At 40.8% G+C, this 13,844-nt stretch overlaps 1 protein-coding gene and 1 pseudogene across 3 annotated transcripts in view; both read right to left on the bottom strand.

Annotated features, from left to right (window-relative positions):
• Positions 1 to 13,844, bottom strand: part of IPO11 (importin 11) — an 85,211-nt gene that overhangs the window by 24,473 nt on the left and 46,894 nt on the right. For all 3 annotated transcript variants that reach the window (XM_066614860.1, XM_066614861.1, XM_066614862.1), the window contains 4 exons: positions 11,554 to 11,633; positions 9,119 to 9,199; positions 3,880 to 3,975; positions 429 to 542 (listed from right to left, as the gene is read on the bottom strand). In XM_066614860.1, coding sequence (XP_066470957.1) covers positions 429 to 542; positions 3,880 to 3,975; positions 9,119 to 9,199; positions 11,554 to 11,633 — 371 coding nt within the window. The remainder of the gene's footprint in view (positions 1 to 428; positions 543 to 3,879; positions 3,976 to 9,118; positions 9,200 to 11,553; positions 11,634 to 13,844) is intronic.
• Positions 3,402 to 3,518, bottom strand: LOC136643279 (5S ribosomal RNA; annotated as a pseudogene).

Below are 13,844 nucleotides of genomic sequence, written 5' to 3'. Positions count from 1 at the left end.
GCCATCAAGCAGTACAAAATGTTGGCTTCTATGGGCTAAATGCTTTTAACTTCAAAATCTTAACATGCCCTATATATATATTCAGGATGGTTCCCAATATCTGAAACCAGAAGATACATGAAGTTATAAAGTATTAGCATGTTCATTTTTATAACTGTAAGAAAGGCAGACATCAGGCAAAGAAGGGAAAAATGATTCTAGGAAACAAGATGACCCACACAAAACAGTCTGGCTCCTCCAAACAGAAAGTAAATTTTGGATGAAGAATCTACACAACAAATTCTTCCACCATAAAGAATAGAGATGGTTTATGGACCATTCTTTCTAGTTTTGAACATATCACACAAAAATTCTGCTCATGAAATCAGAACTTCTAGAGTCAGATTATGTCCTTCATATATAACTTATTTAAAAATATGAACACTTACCTCCTGACCAAATTCACATGCCATCTGGTTCAGAAGCAATGAGAAAAAACTTTTATTTTGCAACAAGACTCTACCAATGACTCCCAGGTAAGTAGACATTACAACTGGGTACCTCTGAAATGAAAGCAATTCATCTTAGCTTTCCTATCAGACAGAAAATATAAACATGATAAAAGCGTGCTGCCAAAATAACTGAATAAGAGAATGAACACATACGTTGAAGTACCCTAGCAATTTAATAATACAGAACACAAGCATGGTCACCAACTATAATGAAATTAATTCCTATCTTAAGCAAATGTTGACTTACAGCTAATCAACTTTAGGCTACAGCAATGGAATCAGTAACTTGGAATGTTGTCACTCAGTCCAAGCTGTGCTCCCTGTTTCATGGCAAGCAATTCCTATCCCCATCTTCCGATATGAAAGACCCACACCATGCTAAACATTTAGGGCTAAATAAATCACATCATCACTAAAGCACTATACTACTTTTGTATGGCACAGCTTTGGCAATTGAATAGAAGAAAGATGCATGTATATTTAAGGTTATGAAATATTCAAGAATTGCTGTTAGCCACCTTCAGAGTAAATATGAAATGCAATACAAACATTATTAGGACCAACTAAAATGTCACCAAGTAATAAAGCAAGTTAGGAATTTCCTTGGAAGAACTCAAATTTCTGAAGAAGAGTTATAGGCAGAACAGTTGAGCAGTGTTCTAAATGTACCTAAAGATTTTGCTGATGGAGTATGCCTTATTGGTCTCCTCACATTCAAACAGAGATCTCAGTGCATTATACTTTATGAGCAATGATCTCTATTCTCCTTCTAACCATGTCACTGTCTTATAATGACTCTGTGAGCCCTTCAGAAAATGATTGGCTAAGGTCAGCAGCAACACCTGGAAAACTTAAGTTTCTGTTCAGTATATTATTTTATTCGCTTCCATGTGTATGTGCTGGAAGGCAAATAGCAATAACTATTTTCAATGCCTTGTATTTCGTATTAAATAGATGGTCAAAAAGAGTGCACTTCAAACCTTAAAATTCTAGACACAAGCAATTGCTCAATTCACTTCAGGAGTATGTTTATACAACAGCACCACTGGCTGGGAGAAGACAGAATACAAACCAAGAAAACCTGCTTGGGACAGCTTGCATAAAACTATCTTTCATCACTGATCATCATGAGCAAAGATCAGACCAAAGGCATATTATTCTCCTGTATTGATTGGAAATCTAGATACTCCACAAGAAATCCTCAAAACAACTGGGTTTTCCCATTTAATTTACTGAATTTTTTCCCTTATTTTGTTATTTTAAAAAGTGCTATTAATACAGCAACAAACAGCTCATTGCTGCTATTCTGAGTGGTAACACTCTTCATTGCAAAGATTTTATGGAACAGCATAGTGAAGTGACACAAGTGGGTGGGAAAAAGACTGAAAAATGTGTTAAATAATGTTATTTTAACAGTTCCCATTATCGACTACAGTACTGTCTATTTGAAGACTTTGTATTTTAAGTGAGAAAAACTAAAAAGGGCTATGAAATAAGTAAAATAAGACAGAGGGGCAGTTTTAACACCCTTAAAACAAGAAAAGAATAATACCACTCCATTTGAAAGCCTAACTCTAAGGAGGAAAATTAACCTAAACTACAAGAAAAAAGTCTAAATTATCTTATTGAAATTTCAGAAAAGAAATTAAAGTTATTTTCTATAAAGGCACCTCTTTGTTCCATTTCTTTTCTTTTCTTTTTAAACACACAATGGGAACAGTCGTGATTTAATATTTTTTTGTAGTTTCCATGTAGAAGGAGGTATTTCTCATGCTCCAGGAGCATTCTAGAAAGAACCTTAACACCAACTGACTCCAAGGCAATCCCAAGGGAAAGTGCTTCCTGGAGGATGAAGAATATCTTTCTAACAGTATGAGCAAATACGAAGTTTACAGTATATGCACATAGAACTAAAGTAAATGCACAAAGAAAAACACTGAGCTACAGAGCTCAGAGGATTAGCTTCCTGCGCCAGCAGAGTCACAGACGATCTGGGAAGATGGGAAGTCCTCCTTGGTGAAGGAGACTTCATCTGCGATGAGCCCTGCCTCCTGGTAGTCGGAGTGGCTTTCACCAAGAGTCAGGAATGATCCCCTTCTTCTACCAGAGAATATCCTCTTTCATTGACTTTGTTTGGATAGCTCAAAAAGCATAATTTATTGGATTGTCAATGAGACCATGCATGTGCCCTTCCCTTTTCCTCCTCACTGTGTGACCTGAGTTAAATGCAAAGCTGCATTGTAAAATCCTAGTTTTCCCTGACAACTATTTATTTATTTAATGAATTTTTGCCCCAACGTCCTATCACCCACACCAGAAACCCAGCAGCTGCACAATCCTGGGGGCTGCGTTGCTGCAGTCCCCTGCTCCTGCCTCTGAAGGGGCCAGACCTAAGTGCTTCCCTGGCTGGGAGTTGCAACCCACCAGTTTGAGAACCACTAGTATAGGACTTTAAAAGTCAAAACTAGAACTTCGAATTGAACCCAGAAAACGAACAGGCAGCCAGTGTAGTCACTGGAGCAGCGGCCCAGCTGAGTTGAACAAACAAGGAACTACATGGGCTGCTGCATTCTGCACCAGTTACTGTTTCCAGACCATCTTCAGAGGCAGCCTCACATAGAGCATACATTGCAGTAATCGAATCTGGATGTTACTAGGGCATGGGTCACTGTGGCCAGGTCTGAGCGACTCAGGAATGGTTGCAGCTGGCGAACCAGCCAAAGTTGAATAAATGATCCCCCAGCCACAGCCATCACCTGAGAATTCAGGAACAGCTGTGGATCCAGGAGAACTTCCAAGCTGAACTGGAAAACCACGGTTCAGATAATCCCTACAAACCAGGATATCAAATCAGGATTAAATCTCTGTGCTATTGGTTGGGAACCTTCAGTCTTGAAAGACTATGGTATAAGCCTACAGCACCCAGTATTCCCAGGCGGTCTCCCATCCAAGTACTAACCAGGCCTGACCCTGCTTAGCTTCCAAGATCAGACGAGATTGGGCATGTACAGGGTAACAGTTGCTGTCATTGTGACCTATGATTCATGACTCATACATGGAGTAAGAATCAATTAGAGCCTCTCTCTTCTGTCTTTGGAGTCTTCTGTCTATTTAAGCACATTTTTCACCAGTGCCACAGTCCCAATCTGGATCAGGTCCCCCTGCAGCAGCTGTTTAAGCCATGTCTGCCCAAGGTTGCATATACGCAACAGGGACGAAATGTGTACACCTGCGGGCTGGGCAAAAATAGGGTTAATACAGGAAGACAAGCATGCAGGAGACAATATTAGCTTGGCTTTTAGACCCACAATTCTGATTTTTTATTTTTCTAATCAGAAACACTTAAACTGCAGGCAAAATACAGAACAAAGAAATAAGGAACTCTTACCTCCCCACTCATGATTCCCCGAAATACAGAAGGCAAAAGAGGTTGAAACATTTCAGGGCCCAATGCAGGATTCACTTTGAGAACATTTTCTACAACCTAAAAATATGAAACAGATTTCATTTGCAGAACAGTTAAGGAAACTGCTTATATCTCACTCCTGGTTCAATAAATAGAAAGGGTTAAGTACAACAAGTATGCGCACTTCCGTCCTCAAATTTCTCATTGGTTATGTTGACACATTTCAAGTGTATTATTCTAACAATCAAAGGAATGAACAGCCAGACATTTCAGCAAAAACTAGGGCAAAAAACTCAGATTCTGTGAGATCACCTCATAGGTATGCCTGCAGTAAGTAATCTTTTTTTTAAAAGTTCCATAAGCCTGGAACTATGGTATGTTGTTGCTACTCTTTCTTTATCCCTTAAAAGTATATTCATCATAATTATCTTTCAATTTACAGGTGAGCACCACTTTGTGACGCTCCAACCAGTGAAAGGCCACATATGTGATGACGACGCTGGTCACTGCACACCCCGCCAAGCCTCCAAAGCCAAGGAGGCTTTTCTGAGGCCACAGAGGCAGCGTACATCTGCGTACTACCTCTGCAAATCTCAGAATGCCCAAATTGCATGAGAGATGCGACTTCTGGTTTCCTAGGGAAACCGGAAGTCACATCTCTCACGTGATTCAGGCATTCTGAGTTTTGCAGACACGCACTGCCTCTGCGGGGCTCAGAAAAGCCTCTGGAGGTGCAGCTTCCCCTCGTCTTCTGAGGCTTTGTATAGCATCAAGTCTCGCTTGACAATCGAGGTGCAGGTCCGCATCCCTGTTGCTAAACAATGCACGACTGTATATCTAATCAGTGCTGAATCTCATTATGTCAAATTTTGCACTGCTTGAGATACTTCTGCACTATTTACAAGGCATGTTTCCTTTAAGTAGGATTTAGTCCTGGGTTTCACCACTACTTCTTACACCAGAAAAGCAAGGAGGATGAAACTGTGTGAATGTTTCTAAGGAACAAACCTAACCCCATTAAATATTGCCAAAAGATGTGGAGAAAACGGCCTAATGAGATGAAATAAATTTATGACCACAAACAGTGCTGCCAACAGGCTGTATTCCAAACAACCCGGAAGCTGAAGACAGCAAATTTTGTTCATTTCTATTGTGTGATAAGCATTATATCTTTTTCCTACCCTGGACTTTAATCCCAAATGGGGAGTAATTTATGCCCTGGGGTACACATACTCCCTGCTTCCAAGCCTCTTTTATCTTTTACATGTCTCTGGAAGGAGAATACAGAGTTATTGCTTTCCCTTCTTCCCTCTTGTTTGCCTGGGATGCAGATATAACTGTATGCCAGCCAATGATGGGAGCTGTAGTTTTCCAGTGGTACTGCACCATGGTAGAAGTGTTGGAAAGGCTACTCCTATCACTTCTAGGGTGAACTGTGATGACTGTCCCAGGCAGCAGAGAGGGGAGAAAGATGGCCTGCTATTCTCCTACTGCTGCCAGAGCAGAGAGAAAAGGGTTAAAGAGAAAGGGTGGCAGGAGTGCTGGGTATTTTCAGGAAGGTTGTGGGAGAAAATCGGATGGGAACTTCCTGTGCTCCTCATTGTAACATCTGGGACACAACAAAGTGCAAACCAGACCAGGAACTGGACTTATAACACAACAAAATAACTTCTAGGTGGTGGTGGTGAAATAACGCACTTTCCTACTGTAGATTTGAGATTAATTATAGGAGAATCCTACCCAATCAATCTGAGACAAACACTATTATTATTAGGTTGCTTGAAGGAGCCCACTCCTCAGAAGGGTGTCCAAAGAATGAAGTGAAATAGAGGTCAAGAGAGAAGACATTTCAGAACTTATTGACAAATTAAAGATTAACAAGTTGCCGGGCCCAGATGGCATCCACTCAAGAGTTGTTAAGTAACTCAAGTGTGAAATTGCTGATCTTCCAACTAATATACACATCTTCCCCTTGAAATGGCCAATAAGTCAGAGGACTGGAGGATAGCGAACTTTACATCAATCTTTTAAAAAGGAGGGGAGAGGACCCAGGAAACTACAGGCTAGTCAGCAAAACGTCTGTTCCAGGTAAGACGGTGGAAAGACTAAGACAGGATAAAACACAGAGAATAACAGAGAAACACAAAGAATAACAAGCTTTGCCAGGTTGGGGGGGGGGGGAGATTCAGCATGGCTTCTGTAAGGGTAAATCTTGTCTTACAAATCTTTTTCACTTCTATGAAAAGATAAGCAGGCATGTGGATGTGGGTAAATCCACTCGTTCTATACACCTGGATTCTAGAAGGTATTTGACAGGATCCTTCACACCAAAGCCTCCAGATGAAAACTTAAGTCAGGAAATTAGAGAGCACATGCTCTTATGGATTAGAAACTTGTTGAAGAATAGGAAACAGAATGGGTGTAAATGGACAATTCTCACAATGGAGAGGAGTTAAAATCAATGTCCCCTATGATATAGTGTATATATATTGGACTGTATATTATATATTGGACTGGTCTTGGGAACAACAGTTTTCAAATTCTTCACAAATGAGCTGGAGTTGGGGATAAGCAGCGAGATGGACAGGTTTACAGATGACACTAAACCTTTCTGGGTAGTGACGTCTAGAATGGATTGTGGAGAGATCCAGAAGGATCTCTTCAGATTGGGGGAATGGGTAGCAAAATGCCAGATGTGCTACATTGTAAGTAAGTGAGGCACACTGGGTAAAAAAAAATTAAAATTTCACATATACGCTGATGGATTCTACATTGTCTATGATGGAACAGAAGAGAGATCTTGGGGTGGTGGCAGACATCTTGATAAAAGCATTGACCCAACGTGTGGCAGTTGTGAAGAAGGCCAATTCCATGCTTGGGCTCATTAAAAAGGAAACAGAACAAAATGGCCAATATTATTATGCCATTACACAAATTGTTGGTGAGGCCACATGTGGAGTACTGTGTCCAGTTCTGGTTGCTATATCTTAAAAAGATATAGTAGAACTAGAAAAGGTACAGAAGAGAGTAAGGAAAATTATGAGTGAACAGCTGCCTTGTAAGGAAAAGCTACAATGTTTGGGGCTCTTCAGCCTAGAAAGAAGGGAGGACATGATTGAGACATATAAAATTATGCATGGGATGGATAAAATGGATACAAGTTCTTTTCCCTATCGCAAAACACCAGAACCAGGTGTTTAGTCAATCCACTAAACTTGACTGGTGGAAGAGTCAGAACAGACAGAAGAAAGTAATTCTTTATCCAGCATGTAATTACTCTGTAGGACTCCTTGCCACAAAATATTGTTATGGTACCTGGTCTAGATGCCTTTAAAAGGAGTTTGGACAGATTTATGGAGGAAAAGTCCATCACAGGTTAGACATCATGATGACTGTATGCAACCTCTGGATTTAAGAGGTAGCCTATTTCTGAATGCCAGATGCAAGGAAGTGCAACAAGATAAAGGTATCTTGTTGTTTTATGTAGTCCCAGAGGCATCTGGTGGGCCACTGTGAAGTACAAGAAGCTGGACTAGATGGGCCCTTGCCCTGATTTAGCAGAGCTGTTTTTGTATCTTAATAGCACCATTAAGACCAAGCTATTTCTGTTTAGGTAACAGCTTGGAGTAAGAGCTTAAGAAAATGGGAGTTGTTGGGATGGTTTAAAAGACAGTGAAACAACTTCTCCAGAAGTTGTATCTTAAAATACTAATACTAATAATAATGAAATGAGAAATTATGCTTTCCTTCAAGTGAAACAAAGCAGAATGAGCTCCTTGTTTTCCCATAGAAAAAAATTGCCATAAACATAATTATTGTTGTCACCACTTTCTGAAAAATTAATTGCTTGCAGACTACCTGAATAATTGTTACATTATATTTATTATTACTAATACAAGTCACAACAAAGATTTAATAAGAATCACAGTAAGTGATCAACAAACGTATTGACTTTGAAAAGCAATAATAGCAATATAATTTATTATTCTAACATCTAGATTAATTTGTACATATTCTCTCTCCAGTTTCCTAAAACAGCCCCCTTCCAGGCCTGCATTTCAATCACAATGAATGCATTCAACAAAAAATAGCTGTCAGCAATAATTATTTTTTCTTCAACAGCCTGAAGCTGAAATTGTTTCTAGGCTACAATCAGTATATTTACATATTTTATGAAAAAGAGTTACTTATATTTACATGGTAACTATAAAGTTGCATACATGGAACACTTCTATGAAGTTATATACTTCCTCTCTAGTTCCTTGCCCGTATTTAATCTCTCACCTTGTTTCTCTTCTACTTCCCTGCCTTAAATTCTTCCCACATATTCCTTGCAACCCAGGCTGCACTGTGAAACCACTCACTTTTTCCTTTACAAAGTTCCATGGCCCCCCACCATACTTTCCTCTCTCTCCTAGCTCCAGCATACAAGCCATTCATCCCATGCCTAGTCTTTAATACTGAAGTACTAATTTATAAATTCTTTGTAGTGAATTCTTTGCCAGATGCCTTCCCAAAGTAGATACCACATGGTGTTCTGAAATAGTATATAGGACATGAAATTGTATCAGTAGATAAAATGCCTTCCCTGTTCCTCAACAGTTCAAACCTTTTATTTGGCTAAGAGGGAAGAAAACATCATCTCTACCTGGGCCATTGTTTTCAATGAACTCCCTAGGAGAAGCTTAACATCTAAATAGCACATTACATCCCACAGCAACATTTAAAATCTAAATCCTGACACACAGAATAGAGTGAGCACAAGGGCATTAATATCAGCTTGTACTGACATCTTCTAAGCCCCGCCCCCGGGTCAGGTCCATGAGCTCTCAAAAAGCTAGGGGTCAGGGATCCAATGTGAAATGTAGCACTGGGATCCCAGGACAAATTCCTGAAAACATATTCCACAGCAGCCTCCTAAATTGCACCCCACACTGTTGCCAAGGGTCTTCTAATACTGAGGAGCAGTTTTCTGGGGGTTCAGGAAACTGAGGGTGCAGGGAAGATAGCTTGAGTGAGTACTTTTAGGCTACTTAGAATAGAAGCCAGAATCAATTATGTAAAGGATGTCACGACAACTATTTTGTTGTTTAAAAAAAATCTGAGAAACCTGTTTGGCAAGACAAGAGATGCGTGTGTACACTATTCTTACACCAAACTTTAAAAAAAAAACAGTTTAGGAAGCAATTGGAAAATTAACCATTTAAAAAGAACACAATACCTTCAGAACTTGAACTTGGCCCTCAGTGGTTATATCCTTTAAGATCTCACAAAATGATTTGCAGAGCTCAGCTGCATACACCTAAAATTAACACAAATCAATACATATGCATAATGCACAACTCTGTAATCAGCTTTGTTTATACTTCAGCACTTACTGAATCTTAATCAATAACCATCAAAGATATACATCTGATCTGGAAATGATACTGGAACATAGCTTAGCCATCATATACATATGTCATCTTTGCCTTAATTTACCACCATCAGTATTTCTGTTCTTTTAGATTTAATTCGATCTCATTCCTAGTTTTAGCTATTACCAATATCTTTTACATACTATTGCTGGAACCCAAATAAACCCATTTGAGAGTCAAAAGCATTTTTGTACACACTCATTGGAGGGGGAAGAACCATAACTCAGTGGTAAGGCACATACTCTGCACGTCGAAGACTTCAGATGCAATTTTCCACAAATTTACTTTAAAAAAAAAAACTTAGAAAAGACCTTCAAATTCTTGTTAAGCTGCTGTCAATCCGAGCAGACAATACTGGGACAGACAAACCGATAGTCTGACTGTTGGTAATTTCACATATGCGTTGTTGACTCTTCCTCCTGAAATGCATCCCCTGTGTGTCACATTCTATGCTGCTTCAGAGGGGCTGCTTACAAACTTTATAGGCAGATTTTTGGTAGGGTGAGGGGTGGGGAAGGGGAGAACCAAGGACTGCAATAGGCAAAGAGTCAAAAACACTCATTGTGCATGCTTGGCTCTTTGGCTCCTACCCTGGGTATCTCAATTAGCCAGCGGTGTTTTGTCCACTAGGAATAAGTACTCTACAACCACTGAATACACTTTGTAAAGTATCTTCCCAGATTATGTTTGCCTTGAGTAAGATTACCACAAATAATAAACATTAGCTCCTGCTCTTAAAAACTTACATTATTACCTTCACTTTAGCATGATACACTAAGAAAAAGGACAGAGGAAAATCAAGGCTGCAATCCTATTCACACTTTCCTTTGAGTAAACCCCACTGAACACATTGGGACTTACTTCTGAATAGATATGCATAGGATTGTGCTGTAAATCACTAAAATGCCACATGCACAAATAGTTGATAAAATTAATAAAGCCCAAGTAATTTAAAATATAATACTTAAAAAATTCAAGAGTAGAATCTGCTATAACTATGATTTATAGCAATAGCTGCACACACTCTCAATATTCCATGTTTCTGTAATGGTAGCTGTATCTCAGATAAACCCTAGGCAACTAAAGAAAATGTTTCTGTCTATGAGAAAATGTCTTTGATACATAACTACTTTAAATCCTGGATGGCCAAGAATTGGTTGCTAGGTGACTTTCTATAGCCGGCCAGTCCCCTTTCTATAGCTAGTAATCCTTACGCAGTATCTCTTTTGGTCTTGAGATCAACACTTTATGGAGGTAAATAAAATCTCCTTCAAAAATCAGAAGGTGGTCTAATGGGTAGAACCCTTAACTTAAAAAAAAATATTGCACACCAAAATAACTATACGAATTCATGTACATAATTAGTAACAAAGCCACTGCCAGCCTAATCTGTCCAGTTAGAAGCATGTAGCATTTGTTACCTTCCATGCCCTCACCATCATTATGCCCACATGCATCAATGGATGAATCCAAATCAAGGCCAGAAAGCTAATTCCTTAGAGCCCAATCCTGGGCTCCGTGCCGTGGCTCCGTGCTGGCACGGACTGTTGCAAATGTGCCGTAAGACGTTTGCAAGCCTCACCGCTGGGCTCCCGCCCGTGCTAGCCCAGCGGCCGGTGCTGGGCTAGCACAGGGCGGTTGCCCAGTCTCTGCAGCTCGGTGGTCTCACAGACCGCTGAGCCGTGGCACGGTAAGCGGGGGCGGGGATGGGGCGTTCCGGGGAGGGGGGAGGCTGGTGGAGGGCGGAGAGAGGGGGGAGGCGCGACGCGGGGAAGGGGCGGGCGGAAAGCATGCCATGGGAGGGAGAGGGGCGGGTCCGTGGAGCTCCATTCTGCAGGATCTGAGGCGTTTGTGGAGGGCTCAGCGCCCTACACGAACACCTTTACTTTACTGCCGACCTTTTGGTTGAGTAGCCCCATTGTGGAGCTGCTTCCCTTACCTGGAAGAACGGAACAAAAGTCCTCTTCTCCCGAGGCACCTCCCGCGGTAGCCTGGGGTGCGCAGGATCCGGTGGCAGCCATTTTCGGTGCCGCCAAGGCTAGGTGTCCCGGGCAGCTCAGGATTGGGCTGCCCAGCCTCACAGTGACCCAGTTGGGGGGGGGGGGGGTTGAGTCTAGAGCAGAGTTCTACACGACCCCCTTAAAAAAAAGTTGACTGACAAAATAAACTACCATCACTGCTCAGGTAAAATAGTGCTTACAAAGTTTCACAGAAGGTGTAACAACAATTCTACACATACCTGAAGAAATTCTGATGGAGATAAAAAGATATAGCCATTGATGATCTTAAAGCAGGTTCTGAGGTTTTCTGAACTTAATTCTACAAAAAGAAAATGTCACATCATTTCAATATCCTTGTCCCAATCTAAAACCAGATTAATAAACCATTATACAAAGATTAGTACCAAAGTAATGCCTCCTCTTTTTTATTTTAAAGCTGGCACTGCATAATGTTGTGAGTTTGATTGGGTAGTCACTAGATATGTTTACTTTCCTCTTTAGTTTCATCCTTGATGCCAGAAAAATGCTAAACCAACACAGATCTAGTGTAGATAGGAGTATGCCTATACTAAACAATAGGGAAAGGTTTAAGAGTGGCATGGAGTTATGCCTTCCTGGTCTCTAAAAGGGGAAATTTGGTAATGAGAAGCATGGTGAAAGAACTCTTGGTGCACTAAGGAAGAATTTTGCACAATGTCAAATCCCTCACAAAAAGTATGGCAAGGTATTGTGTTAACCTTTGTCTTCTCAGAATTCTTATTACAGATATTCTGCCCAAGTTTCTGAACCAGATTGGCTGTTATACTCTGAACATGAACCTCCAGCGGCAAAATTCATCAGAAATTCAAAATATTGAAATTAAGTCACATGCGTCGGCACACACACTCTAAAGCCCTGAGGTCTTAGAAATCAGAGTGCTTAATCAATTGTCTTAGTTCAGGTATAGGTTAATGGCAACCGAAAGGCCATTACACTGCCATTAGTGGTACAGTTCAGCAGGATAAGTAGGGGTTTAACCCTTGTGAATACCTTTATGGATAGAGACCAATCTCCTCATGCTAAATTTATCTCATGGAATCTGGTATTTTCTCACTCTGCATCTCTAATGCAGCCACAGTGGGCTAAGAGCACATTCATCAGCACAAAGCTGCTTCTGACTTCAGCCATCATGGGAAAGTAAACAAACTATGCACAGCTGCTGAGCTGAGCTCAACTACTTCTTGGTGGGTGCAAGCTACTGATCCAAATAACCCAAACAACAAGTACATTTAGATAACTGAGGGCCTGATCCAGATCGGTTTGCACCAGCTCAGTGTCGGCATGCAGTGTTACAAATGCGTTGTAAGGCATGCCTGCAACACTTACTGCCGGGCCAGTGTGGGCGCTGGTTCGGCGCGAGCCTACACTGAGTAAGTGCTGGGTAAAAGACGGGCGACTGCCACCCGGAGCTCCAGGCAAGCACTGGGTGGCAAAGAGGTGAGTAAGGCGTGGAGGGAGGTTTTCCGGGGCAGGGGAAAGGAGTGGGATGGGAGGGGGCGAACCAGCTCGACATGAGGCTTCTTTACTCTGCTAAATAACTGGTGCATAATTGAGTAGCCCCCTTGTGGGGCTGCTTCCCTTACTGGGGGGAAGGAGACAAAAGTCCCCCTGAGTGCCCTTCCCCTGAGAAGACATCGGAAGCCATTCGGCATCCATAGGATGCAGCAGCCATTTTGGTGCCACTGCAGCCCTGGGCAGCTCAGGATTGGGCTGTGAGAGCACAATCCTATGCATGTCTACTCAGAAATAACTGTAAACAATGGGGCTGACTTCCAGGAAAGTATGTATACGATTGCAGTCCAGGTTAAATTGAACACATAATTGACAGTATCTATCTTGGATTTTTGGAATACAGAAGGCTTGTTGAAATCAGGGCTGCAGAACTCTTTTTCTAAACCTATCCACTAATTTAACTAGATAACCTCAGAAACATTCTGAAAAGATCTGCTTGAAAAAAACCTTTGGTAAGCAGACAAACTTTAAAAGGAGTTTCAACTAGAGAAGCATTGACTATGCCTCTAAATGCCTCACTAATAATATAAGTAAATGAAATAAACACAACATAAATAACAAGGTATATAAATATTTGTAAAAAAATAATAAAAGTTGATTTGAAAACAGGAAATGTCAAAATATTTACTTTTCACATTTTTATACTGTACTATCTCCAAGCAGCTCAGGGTGGTGCACATTTTACTTTTCCTTCTTTTGTCCTCACAACAACCCTGTGAGGTAGGTTAGGCTGAGAGACAGTGACTGGCTCAAGCTTTGTGGCTTGAGCAAGGATTTGTACCTGGATCTTCCAGGTCTAACACTATAACAACTACACCATCCTGGCTATTATTATATTTTTTGCAATCAAAAATGCATCCTGGGCAGTGTACAACATAAAAAAACAAGGAAAAACAATAATCAATTACAAACCCCAAAACCCAAAGATCAACAATTACAGGACAATGCAAAGTAGTGAATCCACAAATGTATCTCCATC

Source organism: Tiliqua scincoides, chromosome 2 (assembly GCF_035046505.1).
Source record: "Tiliqua scincoides isolate rTilSci1 chromosome 2, rTilSci1.hap2, whole genome shotgun sequence".
NCBI classification, from domain to species: domain Eukaryota; kingdom Metazoa; phylum Chordata; class Lepidosauria; order Squamata; family Scincidae; genus Tiliqua; species Tiliqua scincoides.
This window is presented reverse-complemented; position numbering and strand designations above follow the sequence as displayed.